At 45.8% G+C, this 19,692-nt stretch overlaps 1 protein-coding gene across 2 annotated transcripts in view; it reads right to left on the bottom strand.

The window, feature by feature from the left end:
* LOC121547299 (wings apart-like protein homolog) overlaps positions 1–4,172 on the bottom strand; it is a 62,392-nt gene extending 58,220 nt beyond the window's left edge. For both annotated transcript variants that reach the window (XM_041858488.1, XM_041858489.1), the window contains exons 1-2: positions 3,851–4,172; positions 2,540–3,024 (exon numbers count right to left, since the gene is read on the bottom strand). In XM_041858488.1, coding sequence (XP_041714422.1) covers positions 2,540–3,002 — 463 coding nt within the window. In that variant the 5' untranslated portion in view covers positions 3,003–3,024; positions 3,851–4,172. The remainder of the gene's footprint in view (positions 1–2,539; positions 3,025–3,850) is intronic.
* Between the last annotated feature and the right edge of the window lie 15,520 nt (positions 4,173–19,692).

The raw sequence follows: 19,692 nt of genomic DNA, 5'->3' as shown, positions 1-19,692 counted from the left end.
TTCTTCTCAAACATCTTAGGTAGATGTCAAATTGCACGACTAAGACCTCTGCAAAAAATTAAAAATTAATTACAGATTTCTTGATTTATCTTGGATTAATTTTGAGGAAGTGTTTCTGGCTATGTTGTTGCTACGGTTGCTCAAGAGGGACAAACAGCAATATTGCAGCTTCTTTCGTTTCTCAAGGGAAAAGTATTTAGGGAGTATGCGAGGCACAGACGTTTGCTTCACCTAGCCGAGATCGGCTAGGAGCAAATAACCTAATATGCGGGCGCCTTTAGCAATGCTGAATACAATCATAACCACCTGCCACAGAGGAGCCGGCCTCCTAAAACGAGGCTACACCTGTCAAGTGGACTGGTTTCATATTACAGAAGAGCATCAACATAAAGAAGACGTGCTTTGGTTGTAATCCACGAGAGCCTGCCAGGCTGACTGTTTTCCAAAGTCAAAAGCTAACAGTGTTTGGAAAGTGGTAAATTGCCGCAAGGCAGGGAGTTGCATTAAAATGGCCACTCGTCTGAATCATGAGGTCAGCTACCAATCCGATGGCTAAATCAGATGGGTGGATGACATATGCAAGTGCATCCTAACTGAATAATTGTGCATATTCTTTTGTAATCTCATTAGAAGAACGGTCTTCTTTAATGCTCAGGATTGGCTCACTAAGTCTAAGGACAATCAATATTTAGTACCTATAATTACCTTATATTAATTTACATTAAATTAATTAGAAGAAATAAATCTGTTTCAATAATTGTAACTAAGGATGGCTGACTTGGCACAACATTTGATCTTAAAGACATGCTCCAGTACTTTGGCAACAACTAAGTATTTTTAAACTTCCCGCTTTGGCCTGGATGTGTCAATGTGTAGTTCATACATGCATAATATGTGAACAGAATTACTGTCTTATCTCAATTAGCCACAAAATCTCTAGTTTGAAAGATACTTTTTCTGTAAGCTGTGCTGTGCCATTTTCCCCCTCGTAGCAATTTGAGGTTCTTGCCAATGAACTTCAGCCCCTCGCCATTTGAGTGACAGCTAGCAAGATGCACACGGCAGAGGGTGAGAGAGCAATGACGTGGCGCACATAGAGTACCAGTCAAAAGCTTGGACACACCTACTCATTCCAGGGTTTTTCTTTATTTTTACTATTTTCTACATTGTAGAATAATAGTGAAGGCATCAAAACTATGAAATAACACATGGAATTATGTAGTAACCAAAAAGTGTTAAACAAATCAAAATATGTTTTATTTGAGATTCTTCAAAGTAGCCACCCTTTGCACACTCTTGGCATTCTCTCAACCAGCTTCATGAGGTAGTCACCTGGAATCCATTTCAATTAAACAGGTGTGCCTTCTTAAAAGTTCATTTGTGGAATTTCTTTCCTACTTAATGCATTTGAGCCAATCAGTTGTGTTGTGACAAGGTAGGTGTGGTATACAGAAGATAGCCCTATTTGGTAAAAGACCAAGTCCAAATTATGGCAAGAACAGCTCAAATAAGCAAAGAGAAACGACAGTCCATCATTACTTTAAGGCATGAAGGTCAGTCAATGCGGAACATTTCAAGAACTTTGAAAGTTTCTTCAAGTGCGTGTCTTTGTGAGACACAGAGTAGATGAACGGATGATCTCCGCATGTGTGGTTCACACCGTGAAGCATGGAGGAGGTGGTGTGATGGTGCTTTGCTGGTGACACTGTCTGTGATTGATTTAGAATTCAAGGCACACTTAACCAGCATGGCTACCACAGCATTATGCAGCGATACGCCATCCAATCTGATTTGCGATTAGTGGCACTATCATTTGTTTTTCAACAGGACAATGACCCAAAACACACCTCCAGGCTGTGTAAGGGATATTTGACCAAGGAGAGTGCTCAGTGCTGCATCAGATGACCTGGCCTCCACAATCACCTGACCTCAACCCAATTGAGATGGTTTGGGATGAGTTGGACCGCAGAGAGAAGGAAAAGCAGCCAACAAGTACTCAGCATATGTGGGAACTCCAAGACTGTTGGAAAAGCATTCCTCATGAAGCTGGTTGAGAGAATGCCAAGAGTGTGCAAAGCTGTCATCAAGGCAAAGGGTGGCTACTTTGAAGAATCTAAAATATATTTTGATTTGTTTAACACTTTTTTGGTTACTACATGATTCCATATGTGTTATTTCATAGTTTTGAATTCTTCACTATTATTCTACAATGTAGAAAATAGTAAAAATAATGAAAAACCCTTGAATGAGTAGGTGCGTCCAAACTTTTCACTGGTACTGTATGTGACGTAATACGCAATTTTCGGGGACCACTTTTGGCTCGTGAGCGCTACTTTCAGTACTGGCTAAAAAGTCAAAAGTACCGGAGAATCTCTAACAAATGAAAACAGCCAAATTGCAAGGCAGAGGAAAATTCTATGGATGCACAATATTCAGATCCCTTCGACCCTACACCCTCTGGAAGCCAAGGTCTTCTGGCTCCATCTAACATTATAAAATGTATTATTAGTCCTACTTTGCAACATGAGTGTCCTCCTACCTGTTGTGGGGGTTGTGTTGAAGAACCTGGCTGTGTCCTCGGTGACCCTCAGTTGGGTTCTGTCAATCCCCAGACTAGAGGTTGCTCTACTGGGAGCAAGGCTGGTTCTGCTGCTGGACTCCAGGGAGAATCCTGGCCTCCCTGTCAGGGGCAGCTCTGTGGATGCCGGCTTGACTGGGGAGGCCTTTGTCTGTGGGACGCGAGAGGTGACCGTCTTGGACTCCTCATCGCTGTCAAACCCAAAGGGGTCCTCTGAGCTCTCGTTGGAGAGTTTGGGCCTCTTGGGCTGCTCTGCCACCTCAGTCTTCTGGCCGGGGCGCTTGGAACTCACCTTGGCCTTGTATGTCGTCTCGCCCCATTTGGTACTGAGCGTGGCTCTCTTGTTGGACAGGACCTCGTCAAACTTGGATGATGAGCCGTCGCCTCCCTTACGGCTGTAGGTTTTACCAAATCTGGACGTCATTGTGACACCTGTTTCATATTCTCTGTGATGGGTACAAAATATGAAATGCATTAGTTGCAGTCATCATAGGCAATTTCTCATCAAAGCAATCACAACATTGTGGTTGAAGTTCACTTTTACTGTAATGTTTTGATGTAATAAATCTGGATTATTGGGGTTTTAGTTCATCACTACCCAAATGTTATTTGGAAGGTGTCCTTTCACCACAATGATTTTGGACCGTGTGATCTTCATTATCTGGTTCAGTAAACTGAGACTCCGACTGCTCTGGAAGTGGCTAACTCAATGTGCACAGTTAGCTAAAATACATCCCCATTAGCTTAGACACTATAACATTAGGTAACTAGTTAACTAAATCAATCAGCTGACGTTATTGAAGAATAGTATGTCTAACGTTAGCAGTAGGACATATAAACGAAGTTTACTAACGTTAGCTAGGATAATATACTAACTGGTAGTATGTAGCTACTAATTGAGTGTTCAACAACCAAAACAGACCCATATGGCTAGCTAGTTACGACGTTAGCTAGGTAGCTAGATCAAGTAGCTAGATAGCTAACGTTCGCTGGCTAACTAGCCGCTAGCGTCATGTAACACAGTGGGGGTTGACTTCCTAACTAGGTACATAATAATTATTGCGAAAAATCTAAAATAATGCAGCCAGTTACAGTAGCTAGCTTACGTTAACTACTTGGCTAGTAGCTAGCTAACTAGCTAGCTGGCTCAGGCTAACAGACGCAACATGATTGATGACATCACATTTTCACATTGATTTTAAGGTTTCAAGTAGTTTGAAAATCAGTGTATATTTCACAAAATTGCATTGAATATACAACTGCCTCACTTACTTGGTGCGCTAAAAGACCGAACCACTCAACAACACACTCTGAAGAAGGCGGCCGCTTCCCGCACCAGATAGGGCCTCCCTGACCCTGTTCAAAGCTCGCTTGCACAACAATATAAACAAGGCTAAACTGCCTTTAGTAATGACAGATATAGGACAGTCAAAGACTGTAAAAAGTTCCGTGTGTCCTGGGTAACAATGTTATTTTGATAATGTTGGTTTTACGTCTGATATATTCATTTTTTCAAGCTATATCAAACTCGATTGTCTCCTCTGTGTTGCACTGACGGCTTCCAACAGCGTTGAGGGAGTTATTTTACGATGTCCCGGCTTGAACCGGTCAATGGCCCGTCACGTCATCGGGCGAAAACTGGGAAGGAGGAGCGCACTTCTCAAATCGAATAGTAATCTGCGCCGCTAGGTCATGTTATCAACATGACAGCATGGTGCATCTTTTCCATAAAATAAATGTTTGAATTTTCCCCAAAAAAATTCATTGGGAAAGCAGATAATGCGTTTTTGTCAAAAACAATCTTTTGCATGGGAAAACACAGAATCTTACTAATTAATACACGTGCTTAATTACGTCACTTTTGTTTTGAGCCAAATTCGCCGTTGTACAGAGCGGGGCACCTAGCTCACGGCCGGGAGGCAGCACGGTTCCAAATCGAATGCAATCAACTTTCAGCCGGTGCAAAACACGCTTACACGGGCGCCCGGGCGAGATTAATCGAGTACCCTCACTGTCACCTCGCCGCTAGTACAGTGTGGTCCAATCAGGAAGATAGATCTTTGAATGTGACGGTGAACTAGCGCTGCGAAGCACTATTCTTCCTTGTGATTGGTTCGAAAGCCGAGAAGAACTGAACTGCTACTTATTTCATTGGACTGTGGAAAGTGCTATCTGGGATCCGTGGGACGTCCCTACCCTAAACCCTAACTCCTGCCCTAACCCTAACCCCTGCCCTAACCCTAACCATAACCTAACCCGAACCTTAAGTCCTAGTGCAGTCAAAAACGTGATTTTTCTGTGTTTTATATTTCCACACAATGAGTTTGGAATAATAGGCTACTGTGAAAATTATGATAATGCCCTTTGTAGGAGCTGTCTTAAAATACCGGCTTCAATTTCAGCCTGTTTTGGTGGGATGGAGTTTTAGCCTGCCTTGTGACATCACAACGGAGTCTCCAACAACTGGATGTTCCGGTTTTCAGGAGACTTCTGCTTTTGGACAAAGGCAAATCTCCATCTTAACTCCTCTTCCACATTTACTGGATTGGTTGAATAGTGCAGAAGAGAACCTCCCACTACAGTTTTTTTCCTTCTTCTAATCAAGACAAGTATGTAGGGGATCTAGTTTCAGGCATTTATTTTATGCCTACTACATTAGGTTATTCCCAGACAGTCCCAGCAAAAATCTTGCTTGAGAAATTGCTCTTTGCTAAGAAGCTATTTTTGTTTCTTTTTGACAATTTTAATTTAAAACAATCACATTAAGGTACTCAATTGTTACCGAGAAATTATTTGATATTGAGATAAAAACAGCTGCATTGAACTTTTAACCCTTAACTTAACCATTTTAAATTTAAACTTCAATGGGGTAGGGATGTGCCAACGATTCTGGATAGCAAGGACCATTGGACTGTTGGTGAGAGGTGTCCTCTTTGGGGGTGTCGAAGCTAGTGGAATTAAATAAGTATGGTAACTGTAGTGAAATTGGGTTCTGAAATAAATTAATAATAAATAAATCAAATCAAATTGCATTTATATGGCACTTTTGACTAGGTGCTGGCCTAGATCCCAAAGTAACAATTAGCCTACAATGACAAGGAGAAAACAAAACATGAAGACCCTATCAATTGACAAAATTAGCCCCAAATAAAGTGCATTCTAAAGTGAAAGACACTATACCATAAAGTAGTTGAAAATGTTTCCAACTGTCCTAGAGAAGTCTATAGGCCTACAATCAAATAAGGGATGGTTTTATGGAAAGGCATAGTTTGACGGACCAGTTCCATGAAATGATGCCTCCCATCAGAACATGCGGACCCAGATACCTCGTCAGAGTATCATTCCTCTGAAAAAACAGTCAGTGTCGTTTTTTAAATGTTTGGTTGATGGTCATGTGGGCGGCTGAGTACGTTTTAAACATAAATATTTACTGTTGTAGGTTCCCATTCACCCGGATAGATTTGTAGGCTATATATTCTGTGATTCATACATGTAGCCTACACATGAGATTATTGCTTACATCTTTGATGTGTGAAGTACATTTTGTATACAGTAACTATGTTGTGTTGTAGGCCTATCCACACCCACTACTCATGTGGTTTGAAATGTGAATATATTTGTGTACGTGTGCACTTCTGTTTGACCTGATCAAGTTTCAGCTAGCTAGGCGGTAATTCTGTTATTTTCAAATTAATTGATACCCAGCTGTGATTGACTTGGACATAATATCTCTCACTTAATTTCTGTCCTGACTGGAGTTGTTGGGCCCACATAGTTTGTGACATGAAGTTGAGAGTAAAATACATTCACTGCTATCTACTGGAAAGGCTTTTTGACGTGGGGCCTAATGTGTAGTCCTAGACATGATCCCTATAATAATATGGTCACACAGATCAATTACATTTCAATGGTCAAGGAATGGAACCGTGCGCTGTTCCTTGCGTGCGTAATAATCACCTGTCACTATTAGAACATCTTGATTCTCTGTCCATATCGGAGAGAGTTTGCCCATTTTATGTCACCCAAGTCACACTTTCTTTTTCTCGGTCTCTGGTGTGAAGGGGAATCCTTCGGGCGAAGACGATGACGCATATATTGCCAATGGGTGGGTGTGGATGCAGCTCGCGCAACTCCATGGGAAAATTCTTCGGAAACCGTTTATCTCATAAGGGTGTAATGTATGGCTTTCAGCCCATGTAATGTGGTCAAACGTTTTGAGAATGACACAAGTGTTGGTCTTCGCAAAGTTCGCTGCTTCAGTGTTATGAGATATTTTTGTCAGATGTTACTATGGTATACTGAAGTATAATTACAAGCATTCAATAAGTGTCAAAGGCTTTTATTGTCAATTACATTAAGTTTATGCAAAGAGTCAATATTTGCAGTGTTGACCCTTCTTTTTCAAGACCTCTGCAATCTGCCCTGGCATGCTGTCAATTAACTTCTGGGCCACATCCTGACTGATGGCAGCCCATTCTTGCATAATCGATGCTTGGAGTTTGTCAGAATTTGTGGGTTTTTGTTTGTCCACCCGCCTCTTGAGGATCGACCACAAGTTCTCAATAGGATTAAGGTCTGGGGAGTTTCCTGGCCATGGACCCAAAATGTTGATGTTTTGTTCCCCAAGCCACTTAGTTATCACTTTTGCCTTATGGCAAGGTGCTCCATCATGCTGGAAAAGGCATTGGTCGTCACCAAACTGTTCTTGGATGGTTGGGAGAAGTTGCTCTCGGAGGATGTGTTGGTACCATTCTTTATTCATGGCTGTGTTCTTAGGCAAAATTGTGAGTGAGCCCACTCCCTTGGCTGAGAAGCAACCCCACACATGAATGGTCTCAGGATGCTTTACTGTTGGCATGACACAGGACTGATGGTAGTGCTCACCTTGTCTTCTCCGGACAAGGTGTTTTCCGGATGCCCCAAACAATCGGAAAGAGGATTCATCTGAGAAAATTACTTTACCCCAGTCCTCAGCAGTCCAATCCCTGTACCTTTTGCAGAATATCAGTCTGTCCGTGATGTTTTTCCTGGAGAGAAGTGGCTTCCTCCAAAAGCCTTTGCCTCACTGTGCATGCAGATGCACTCACACCTGCCTTCTGCCATTCCTGAGCAAGCTCTGCACTGGTGGTGCCCTGATCCCGCAGCTGAATCAACTTTAAGAGACGGTCCTAGAGCTTGCTGGACTTTCTTGGGCGCCCTGACGCCTTCTTCACAACAATTGAACCTCTCTCCTTGAAGTTCTTGATGATCCGATAAATGATTGATTTCGGTGCAATCTTACTAGCAGCAATATCCTTGCCTGCGAAGCCCTTTTTGTGCAAAGCAATGATGACGGCACGTGTTTCCTTGCAGGTAACCATGGTTAACAGAGGAAGAACAATGATTTCAAGCACCACCCTCCTTTTAAAGCTTCCAGTCTGTTATTCTAACTCAATCAGCATGACAGAGTGATCTCCAGCCTTGTCCTCGTCAACACTCTCACCTGTGTTAACGAGAGAATCACTGACATGATGTCAGCTGGTCCTTTTGTGGCAGGGCTGAAATGCAGTGGAAATGTTTTTTGGGGATTAAGTTAATTTTCATTGCAAAGAGGGACTTTGCAATTAATTGCAATTCATCTGATCACTCTTCATGACATTCTGGAGTATTTGCAAATTGCCATCATCAAAACTGAGGCAGCAGACTTTGTGAAAATTTCTATTTGTGTCATTCTCAAAACTTTTGACCACGACTGTAGGAGTGAATAGGGATAAGAAGAGCATGGACGTGCTACCTAACATTTCTATCATAACCATGTGGTCATCATTTTTTTCTCTCTATCTAATCGATTTTGACTGGTTATGTGTGTCCAGCTGTCTGCCTTGTAACATATGGGTCGTCAACAGAGACAAGCAGGCCACACCAACCGAGACAAGCAGGCCACACCAACTGCTGGCAACTGTGTCACCCTCTTGGCAGTGACCTGCTGGGGCAAGCACAAGCTGAGAGAGCCGTGAGAGTGGGCATCAACACATCACTCAGGACCATAAGGACAGGTGTGTGTGTCCGTGGCTGTGACCTATGTCTACTGTGTGACAGAAGTGTTGACATTTATTATCCTAAGATGGTCTTGAAGGGTACAGTATGGAGATTAGTTCAGGTTGGCAGAGGGCCTTGGTTCTTCAAGGTACCACAGAGTTCTTAGCCAGCAGAAATCTGTACGTAGCATGCTGTGTCCGGAGTGCCAAAGTCAGTGTACCCCAGCCAAGAGCCGTGCCTACCAGGAGGGGTGCTAGACCCGATCGGTGCCAACCACACCAACCTGGTGTTGAGAAACTGGCAAAGTTGTGGGGAGATTGGCACCTGGAGAGATCTGACAGCAGTCTTTTTCCAACGAGACTGGCAGTGCCATCCCAGAGACAGTTAGGCCTTTGACATCTTCCAGATACGCTGTGCGCATCTGTGAGAGCAGAGGAGAGTCACAGGGGGAAATGATCGCAGAGAAATGTAACTATTATGAATAGTTTGCGAAGGTTACGTTGGGATGCAAAATACTAGATCAAGTTGAAATTATACGTTTTTAAACACTGGTCATTTGGGAGCTTTTACATTATCACAACAATTTCAATGCAAATCCAACCTCCACCTCCTTCTGTCTGTTTTCCAGCTGACTCTTCACAGCCCCGCACGCATGATGAGCCCCCCCTGCCACAGCTTACCCTCCCAGCGGGCACCAGCCTGCCCAGCAGCCCCAGACGCTGGTACGCTGCCAGGCCCTGCCAGGCCCACAGGGGCACACACTGACAACCATAGAGAAACAGAGACAGAGGGAGGACAGTTGATCAGACATTTGGGACACATCTCCCACCACGGGCCTGCTGCCAGCTGCATGCAACCAGTATGGAGCAGGCTGCTTGCCACATTGGAACATGATTATCTTTAATTTGGTCTGCTTTTGTGTGGAGTACAATGGCCACCATAAAGGGGGCTGAGCCACCTGTAGAGTTAGTGAAATGGTCACGCTTGGAGCATTTGGGCTGGACAGGAGGAGTGACATGATGGTTGTGTTCTGAAGTGCTCACCTTGTGTTAGTTTGTTTGCTTTTTCAAGTCACAGACAAGAGTTAAATAAGTGTTTACAGTTTTGAGTTTTCAATATGCATGTGTATGCTTATGATGTTTCTTTGTTTGTATGTGTTATGTAGTGTGACAGGTCATCCCAGCAAGGCTACTCCAGAGGACCTGTTCTACCTCCTGTCATGCAGGGTTGTCCATAACAACCAACCAGGTTTTAATTTGTCCGTCCGTCCGTCTGTCCGTCTGTTCTCTCTTTCTCTTTCTCTCTTTTCCACTCTCTAGCTTTCTCTCTGTCTCCTCTCCATTAATGTTGTTTTCATTTTTTTTCTCACCTCTTGCTCCTTTTAATTAAGTTAAATATTTACAATGTTGAAAGTAAAGCAACAAAATGCTTGGAAGGTGCTGCCTCACTGAAAGGTTGACAACCCCCAGTGGAAAAATGTGCCATGAAAGGTCACGATACCGTAGCAGTGGGAGCTGTCAGAAAAAGTAACGTAAACAACAACAACAACTCGCCTGGCTCAGTGTGTTGTCTGTCTGTTTGTTGTCAATATGTTGCCAGACGTGGTGTTGGAGTGCCTGGGGAGCCAGTGGGAGCTGCACTGCCCTCATCTCACCAAGTCAGGCACCCTGAGTGACCTCTACATGTCAGCCAGGCAAAAGAGGGCAAGGAGCCTTCAGGACAGTGCAGGTGCACTGCTTAAATGTGTCCCCCCATCTGCCAGAGTTTATCTGAGTACAGTATCTCTGCATCTCTTACTGACTGCCACAAAATTCAGTTGAGTAAATCATGACAAACTAAATTTAAACATTTGGTCACAGCTGACACAAATTACTCCCATGAATGTGAACCTCTTCCGCACGTGTGCAAAACCTCTTTGCACAATTGTTCAATCAGCAATCAGTCCTTATTCATGCATAAAAGAGGTCACCTCTGAGATTGCTGTTTGCAAGAATGGACCAAGTAAGAGGCATAGGACAAGGACAAAGGAGAGGGAGAGGGGCCCATAGAGGAAGATAGTTCAGCTCTCAGTTAAAATGGAAAAAGATCAAATAAAGCCTTTTTGTTTATGGATATGCATGCTCTTGAGTGACATTCTTTCTGCTTTGGTCATCTTTGGTAAAATCATTTTAGGTAAAAAGAATACAGCCGTGATAATATGTTTACTTGCCTTTTATAGTGCATACTATAATTATGCTATCAACAAATGGCACAGACATTGTTAGGGTATATTGATAGTTGTAGTTAGTATTTATTGGGCCATTGTGTAACGATTGATTGAAATAACTCTTCATTAGATAACAAGTTGTATATTTTGATGGACGTAGTTGATTTTGTGTCATGTATTTAATGGTTTGAGAGTCTTCATGCATTTTGCAGTTTGGGGCTGCGTGTTAATTGTTTAGAAAAAGTTAATTCTGTTTGGACAAATGTGCTCAAGCAATCGAGAAAAACTGTATCTGTGCTGAGTGTTGGAGATAACAGTATTAGAGCCCTAATGTCTCTGCATCCTATCATTGGTCCTATCTGGTGTGGGAGACAGACAGGGCCCTAGTCACAGAAGTTATTGCCAAATGTTTGTCCTCTGATAACATTTTGAGGAAATGTGTTTTATAGTGACAATCCGGAATTCATTTTCTAGGAGGACAGACAACTGGTTTTCGTCAGTCCCTTCTGCAAGGACAGATGTGATTAGGTTTTTGGCTTTGTTCTCCCCCAGCATATTGGTTTCATTTGTCATTCAGTAAACCAAACTAAGAAGTTGGTCCTTTAAGTGTTGTCTTGTAAAAAATATATATATATTTTTTTTTCCTCTCTGCCTTATCATTGCAATATTTGTATCTTAGGTGTATCTTTAAGTGTATGTGTTTGTGTGCATTTGTGTGAATATCCATGTCATCTGATTACTTCTGCCATAGTTGTAGCATGTGTTTGTTCTTGCATGGACCAGAAAGTCGTAAGAGTGGGAGAGACAAGTCACACAGCCGACCAGGCAGCAGCAACTCCAGCAGGGACAAACAGAATGGGAAGAAACCCACAGGCCCCCTGGTCCTCCACCTCTCTGTGAAAGGTGCTGCCATCACCAGAGGGTAGCTACAAGAATCATACACCCATAACATACATTTTTCATTGGGGACATTAAAGTAAATCCTAACTCCCATTGACAAACCGTATATATTTGGTTCAATTACAGTTCATGTACCCATATCGCTCATACAGTATACTGATGGCTGATTAATGAAATGAATGGTCAGACTGTTAAGCTTGTGTTTTCCCCTAGCCCTCTCCTTTGCCCTCGGGAGAGGGGGTGCTCTCTGCCACCGCCCTGCTGGGCCTGCCACACCTCTTCCAGAGATGAGCCAGACTACCACAACACACTAATGGTCTGGGGAACCCATAGGAGTGTATATTTGTAGCACTAACACACCTGATTCAACTAATCAAGTGTGTGATGAGTAGTTGAATCTGACAAGCTAGTACTGGGTTAGAACAAATATGTGCACCCCTGTGGGTCACCAAGTTCCATGTTTGAACTTTACCATACTAGACTGTATAGTCTCTGTACTGTAAAACAATGCTGTGGCTGCAAACACTCAGCCAAAACCGATTAATCATATTTTCAACAAAAACAAGGTCAAGGAGGTACAGGGATGAACTTTTCCCTGCTTGTATAAAGTGATGTCAGATTGGATAACTGATTTCGTAACTTATCATACTATGATGCCTCCAGAATACACCCCATCTCTGTAAGGGTTGGTGTGAGGTGTGACCCAGGTGCGGTGCAGGTTAGACAGTAGGCAGTAGGCAGAGATGGTGAAACAAGGAACTTTACTGATTGTCCCGAAGCCAGGACACAAAATAACGGACTTTACACGAAAAAGAAAGGCGGAGCAAATAAGACTCCAAAAAACAGGCAGACAGCCAAAAATACAAAATACTAACTATGACTGAAATAATAAATAAATAGGGAGAACACTTCTCACGTACCTGTCCACACGTCCCGCGATCAGACACTGATTAGTACTGCTTGGCATAGTGCAACAAGCAGAGAAAACTGAGCAAGGGAACACAGTGAAGTGAGGGCATAAATACACAGGTGAATCAGATAGACACAGGTGACACCAATAGGAAGATGATTAGTCCCGACTGTGAGTGAGGAGGTGCCTAAGGTTTGTTGGAGGATGACACCTAGTGGGTTTCTCCGAAACTGCGACCCCCTCCTGTAACAGTGCCCCCCCCTCCTTGACGAACGGCCCCAGGGGACAGGTGGCGACGGGCTTGAGGAGGGACACATGGTATGTGGGATGCACCTGCATGGTGGGGGGAAGTTGGGGCGGTAGGCCACTGGGTTGACTCGCCAGACCACTCTGAATGGCCCGACGAACCGGGGGGACAGCTTCCTGGACTCCACGCGGATTGGAAGATCCCGCGTGGAGAGCCACACCCTCTGGTTGACCTGATGTTGAGACCTGACGAGGCTCGCTTAAGCGCCGCCCGTACCTGCCTCCAGGTGCGGCGACAGCGACTGATGTGGGGCTGGACCGACGGGACTGCAGCCTCCTCCTCTTGCTCGGGGAATAGGGGGGGTTGGTACCCGTATTGGCTCTGGAAGGGGGACAGGCTGGTGGACGAGCAGAGAAGGGTGTTGTGGGAATACTCCGCCCACGCCAGTCGCTGACTCCACGTAGCTGGGTTGCTGGAGGCATAGCACCTCAGCACCCCCTCCAGATCCTGGTTGACGCGTTCCGTCTGCCCAGTCGACTGGGGATGGAAGCCAGAAGACAAGCTGACGGAGGCACCGAGGCAGGTGGCAAACGCCTTCCAGAACTGAGGGCCCCGATCCGACACCACATCTTGGGGAAGGCCATGGACCCGGAAAACGTGCTGCACCACCAACTTAGCCGTCTCCCGGGCCGACGGGAGTTTGGGAAGGAGAATGAAGTGGGCAGCCTTCGAGAACTGGTCCACAATGACCAGGATGACTGTGTATCCATCAGAGGGGGTAGGGAGGAAATGAAATCCAGCGAGATGTGGGACCAGGGGTGCTTGGGGATAGGCAGGGGTCGGAGCAGCCCTGCCGTGGGCTGATATGAGCTCTTCGTGCGCGCGCACACCGGGAAAGCTGCCACGAAGGCGCGCGTACCCCCCTCTGCAGATGGCCACCAGAACAGAACCTCCTACGCAGGAACTCCAATGTCCTGGTGCTCCCCGGATGGGGGGTGAGGTCGGACGCGTGTGCCCACTGAAGCAGTCACGAGAGTGCAGCCTTGGGTACGTACATCCTCCCCGATGGACCTCCGCCCAGATCGGGCTCCCGCCGAATCGCTGCTCTGACCAGCTTATCGATTCCCCACGAAACTGGGGCAGCAATCAGGGCATTGAGGACAATGGGGTCGTCCCTCTCCACCAGGTCCAATGGGTCGAACTGCCGGGAGAGCGCGTCAGGCTTAGTGTTCTTCGACCCCGGATGGTATGAGATGGTGAACCAGAACCTGGTGGAGAACAACGCCCACCTAGCCTGGCGCAAGTTGAGCGTCTTGGCCCCCTGAATGTAGGCTAAGTTCTTGTGGTCAGTCCATACGACAAATGGATGGGCGGCCCCCTCTAGTCAATGTCTCCACTCCCCTAGGGCGAGCTTGACCGCTAGCAGCTCACGGTTCCCCACATCGTAATTCCGCTCCACCGGGGACAGCCGACGGGAGAAAAATGTGCAGGGGTGAGTCTTACCATCCGTGAGGAACCGCTGGGACAACATTACTCCCACCACAACGTCTGAAGCATCCACCTCCACAATGAACGGCAGGGACGGATCAGGATGCCCGAGGACCGGGGCCGATGTAAAGCGCCACTTCAGCACATCAAATGCGTTCCCCGCTTCCGGGGTCCAGGCAAAGGAGCGTACACTCGTCTGGGTGAGGGGTGTCAGGGGAGCGGCTAGGGAGCTAAAATTGCAAATGAATCGCCTATAAAAAGTAGCGAACCCTAAAAACCATTGTAGTTGCTTGAGGGATGAGGGCTCAGGCCAGTCCAGTACCGTGCTGACCTTGGCTGGGTCCATCCGTAGGTCCCCCTGGGTGACGATGAACCCCAGGAAGGAGACTGTCTCAGTGTGGAACACACACTTCTCCGCCTTGACATAGAGCTGGTGACGGAAAAGGCGTTGGAGGACCTGCCGAACGTGCTGCTGGTGTTCACTCATGTCCTTCGAAAATATGAGGATATCATCCAAAAACACGAAGACGCTGTAGTCGAGGAGGTCCCGGAGCACGACATTGACCAACGCCTGGAACACCGCAGGCGCATTGGCTAGACCAAACGGCATGACTTGGTACTCGTAATGCCCACTGGGTGTGTTGAACGCCGTCTTCCACTCGTCCCCCTCCCGAATTCTCACCAGGTTGTAAGCATTACGTAAGTCCAGCTTGGTGAAGACGCGGGCTCCCTGTAACGACTCGAATCGTCATTAGGGGGAGTGGGTAGCGGTTCTTAACCGTGATGTAGTTGAGCGCCCGTTAATCAATGCACGGCCGCTGCCACCGTCCTTTTTCCCCACGAAGAAGAAGCCTGCGCCTGCGGGTGAGGTAGAGGGACGGATGTGACCCTCGACGAGTGCCTCGTCGATATACTCCCTCATGGCCAGCGTCTACGGCCGGGAAAGGAAAACAATCGCCCTCGTGTGGGCATGGCGCCCAGCAGGTGATCGATAGCGCAGTCGTATGGCCAATGAGGAGGTAGGCCCTTGGCACGCCTCTTACTAAACACCTCCCCGCACTCCGAACCACCTCCCAATACTCCCGAGGAACGCCTGCCAGGTCTGGGCCGGTGACGGAGTCTGTAGCTGCCGTCCTCCCGGTGGCAACCGCCGCTAGGGCGGTAGGCGGTTCGGAGTGCGGGACCTGGGGAAGAGGTGAGGACTGGTAGGTGGTCTGGGACGGTGATTTGGGCTGATGAGTGATCGGTGGAAACCGGAACAGGACGGGGGCGGCGCCTCCCTCCAGGATGAGCCGCCTCCCTCCAGGATGAGCCGCCCCATGGACCAATCTATCCGGGGTTTGTGGGCGACCAGCCAGGGGTGAACACTCCGGAGAGTCCACAATGAAAAACTGGATATCCTCCCATAGCCCCCCGCCACCCGGACACATACGGGAACAGTGCGCCGGGTGATGAAGCCCGACCCCAACGGCCGGTCGTCCAGGCCTATGACCGGAACCGGCTCGGAGAGGGAGCATAACGGAACGCTCCACCCTTGGGCCAGCCCCGCGTCCATCAGGTTTCCCGCGGGCCCACTGAACCCTGTCGGGGAGAAAAGTCTGGGATTCTCTGGAGTTGGGGTTTCGGTTCAGGCTCACTAGCACCCGTTCCGATACTAGCGAGCCCTCCTGTTTCCCGGCTTCTCCGGGCATGATTCGCAGTGGTGACCTGTCTGGCCGCAGTACAGGCAACGCACCCAGCTGCATAGCCTCCTCCTGAGGCGTCTCCTCCCTGAATCGTTGGAAAGCCTCCGGGCTGATAGGGGGACACGGAGATGCGCCTTGCGTCATGCCTCTCTCGTGCGCCCTCTCACGACGCCGATTGTCTATCCGCACCGAGAGGTTGCTCAGGCAGCTCCCTGAAGGAGAGTTCGTCCTTCATCCCCTCCGATAGCCCCTGAGCGTAAAGGACGACCGGGGTGTCCTCCTCCCACCCGAGAGGTGTCGAACACCTTGCGTAGCTCCCGGGTGAATAGGTAGGAATCGGAGCATGCCGGAGTTTGGCTCTCGGAATCAGATAGACACACGTGACACCAATAGGAAGATGATTAGTCCTGACTGTGAGTGAGGAGGTGCCTAAGGTTTGTCAGAGGATGACACCTAGTGGGTCGCTCCGGAACTGCGACCCCCTCCTGTAACACATCTCTTGTGGGACCGACCTCAGTTGGCCCGATTGAAGTGGTTGATTCATGTCCATGAGACTGGGTGGGGATGGGTTTGAATGAGATGAATCCATGTCAACCATGGCCATATTTCCTCAGCTTGTCCTGGAATGTACTGTAAGATATTTTAAGCTGAAATCAGAAACGGCATTTAAGAGTCCCACCCAGTCAGTGGTGTAGTGGAGGGTACACGTCTTACACCCACTTATTTTTAGTTAGCATTGCATATACACACTATTTAAATCCCTACGATGCGTATCAAAGTAGTGTAGTGGAGGTACAGTATACGCCGTATCAGTTATTAAGGCTGATGGAATATTTAGCCTCAAATGTTGATGAACTATTTCTAAACATTTCAGGCTCAGCAATGTGCACGCGTATGCGCAAATGTTCCTAAATGCAATTTGCGGGAAAACCCCTTTCTTAGATGCGCACTGCACATGCGAGTGGTTTCATGTACAGAGATAGCAATGTCCGTTAGAAATTCAGAAAGCGGTGAGATTAAAGATGCAACAACTATCATGGGTTGCTAAAATGAATAGGACAATGCCTTTCACAGCTAGACAATGAGAGAAAGAAAACCAATAGAACAGGAGAAAGTATATGAGGAAGTCTTTATAAAATAATTGCCTCCACGTTTCTATGGTGGGATTTTGGCTATAGGCTCCTTTGAAGCAAGGTAAGGCATGCCTCATAATATTATGCAGATTTTAGCATGTAAATCTCGGTGAGGCAAACTCCCAATTTTTTGGGGGATGCATGCCATCAAAGCCACTACACAACACAACACTAAACAATATATTCATTGCACTATAATGGTGACAAAGGGTTCCCACAAACTGCCTACATAAAGCTGTCCCAACAGCAGAGCTTTCTTTTCAGAACCATGGAGTGAATCCTTACCACTGCCACACCTGGCTATCAGCGGAGCCTTGTCTGGCAGCGAAACAGTTCATTCAGCCTCATTTACTGCCTTTAAAAAAAAACATAGCTGATATGGCTGACTTGCTTAAACAAATGTGGTTTCTACTGTACAAACTATGGCATAAGGGAACGATGAGTGGATAAGAGGCAATCCGTCATTTCGATTAAGACATTGATGAGCGAGCTAGGACGGATGTAGTCAATATAACTATTTGTTCAGCACTTTTGAAATGTACAGCGACAGAATTCAGAACATGGGCCGTTCTTACAGTATTCTCCCTGTACACCAAGTCAGAACCGTAGGATAAATAAAGGGGGCATATAAGCAGACAATGAAAGCTCTTACAATATTCAATGATTACATTTCCCCAAAACAGGCTATAGGCTACATGTGCACCACCAAGTCAGAACAGTAGGATAAATTATGAGGGGGAAAGGGACCAAATTATTAGGGTGAGGCACATGGGCTACTAACAGCTTACTACACAACATACACTTAGTATTACTTTCTTAGCTACAGTATACATATCTCCCTGGCATATTACATAATTTATGCAGCAGCATACAATACATTTTTGGACACCTTGTTGTGCTGTGCTCATTTGAACAGGAAGGTGACGCGGCGGTCCATGTGGGCAAATTTTGTCATCAAACTTTGTCATCAAATTCTGGCATTCTCTGGATTTATGCTGCTTTCAAGACAACTGGGAACTCGGAAAAAAACAAGGTTCAATCATGACATCAGTGATCTTCAAGGTCGGAGCTCTAGAAAGAGGCCTGAGTTCCCGACTTGGATTCCGAGTTGTGTGACTGTTCAAAAGGTATTTTCCCAATCGGAGCTAGTTTCTTTTTTGAGTTCCCAGCTGTCTTGAACTCACTGAAGTCTGAGATTTCCCAGTTCCGAGTTTCTAGTTGTTTTGAACGCGGCAGAAGTCATACTGGATTGACAGCATGAATGTTCATCCTTTTAAGCTTGGAAAAGAACACCTTAAACCCAGACTTGGGCCACACACCCACTCTACTGAATACCAGGCTAGTGATTGCTTTGCAATGCCTGCAGATCGCCATTGATTCCTTCCAAACCAATCAATGTTGAATTTGCGATTTCCAACTTGTTGTGTAATGTTTATGTTCAATGGCCGATGAGCACCGATTCATTTTATCTATAATTTCTCTTCATATGACAAGGATCGAAAAGGATTTGCCAGTAGATTGTCGACGTGATTCATGATGATGACTGCTTGCTAAGATTTTGAAAGGATGATGTTGACATGATCAGTCCATTAAAAGCTACGGTAGATATAACGTGATTTGACTTCATTTTATCTGTGGCCAATGACCTTGAGCCTTCTTGGATGGGCACTTCTAATTTAACTCTATGGCAGCACCCAATGAGCTTGAATTTTTGAGCTCTCCCCATAGATTTTGCGGGTACGTAGTGTCTCCATGAGTGACAGAGCACTGAGCCAATCACGGCTCAACTAGAGAACATTACCAACCCCTACTCTCCGTATTTTCCGCTGGCTGCCCCACAACCACAGAAAGCAATGAGCTAAGCTGAAACACCTGCATTTTGGAGCTGCCTTAGTCAAGTAAGCAAAAAAGAGACCATGTTTGTATGCAGCTTTATTAACTCAAAGATTTTTACATTGTTTGCAAACTGATATGTGACACGTGTTAATGCCAAAATAACATGCAAAACAGGCAACAACATTTTTTTTTTTTTTGCTACAGGTGGGGCTCAAAACTGAATGACTGGTCGCCACTATAATATTAAGTAAAACACCCAGGTTTCAAACAATTAAGGAACAGGACAAATATAGAGATGCTAATGATAGGCCTAACTGTACTCTGGTAGATAGAAAGGCTTTTCCAAAACCCTTCTCAATTATATCTTAACTAGCTACAAAGTAGCCTATGCCTACCAGGCAGAATGATATCATGATTATTTGCATCAATCCAGTGACCATATGTTTTGCAAACTCCACCTCATGTGCTACAGAAACACCTCTAACCAAACAACAATGCTTGGTGCATGAGCGCTTGAATTAAAGGGTAACTACACTAAAAAATATATATATATATTAGATTTTTGCCAGAACTTAAAAGTGATCTCCTGATGTGGTTTAAGCATTGTTATGGACTTACAACATCCAATTTAGTTTTTTTATTAACAAAGTGTGACTTTGAAAACAAAAACCAGAAAAATCTGAAACCTGTG

Source organism: Coregonus clupeaformis, chromosome 31, assembly GCF_020615455.1.
Source record: "Coregonus clupeaformis isolate EN_2021a chromosome 31, ASM2061545v1, whole genome shotgun sequence".
NCBI lineage: Eukaryota > Metazoa > Chordata > Actinopteri > Salmoniformes > Salmonidae > Coregonus > Coregonus clupeaformis.
Note: the sequence above shows the minus strand (reverse complement) of the source record. Positions and strands in the feature narration are given on the sequence as shown.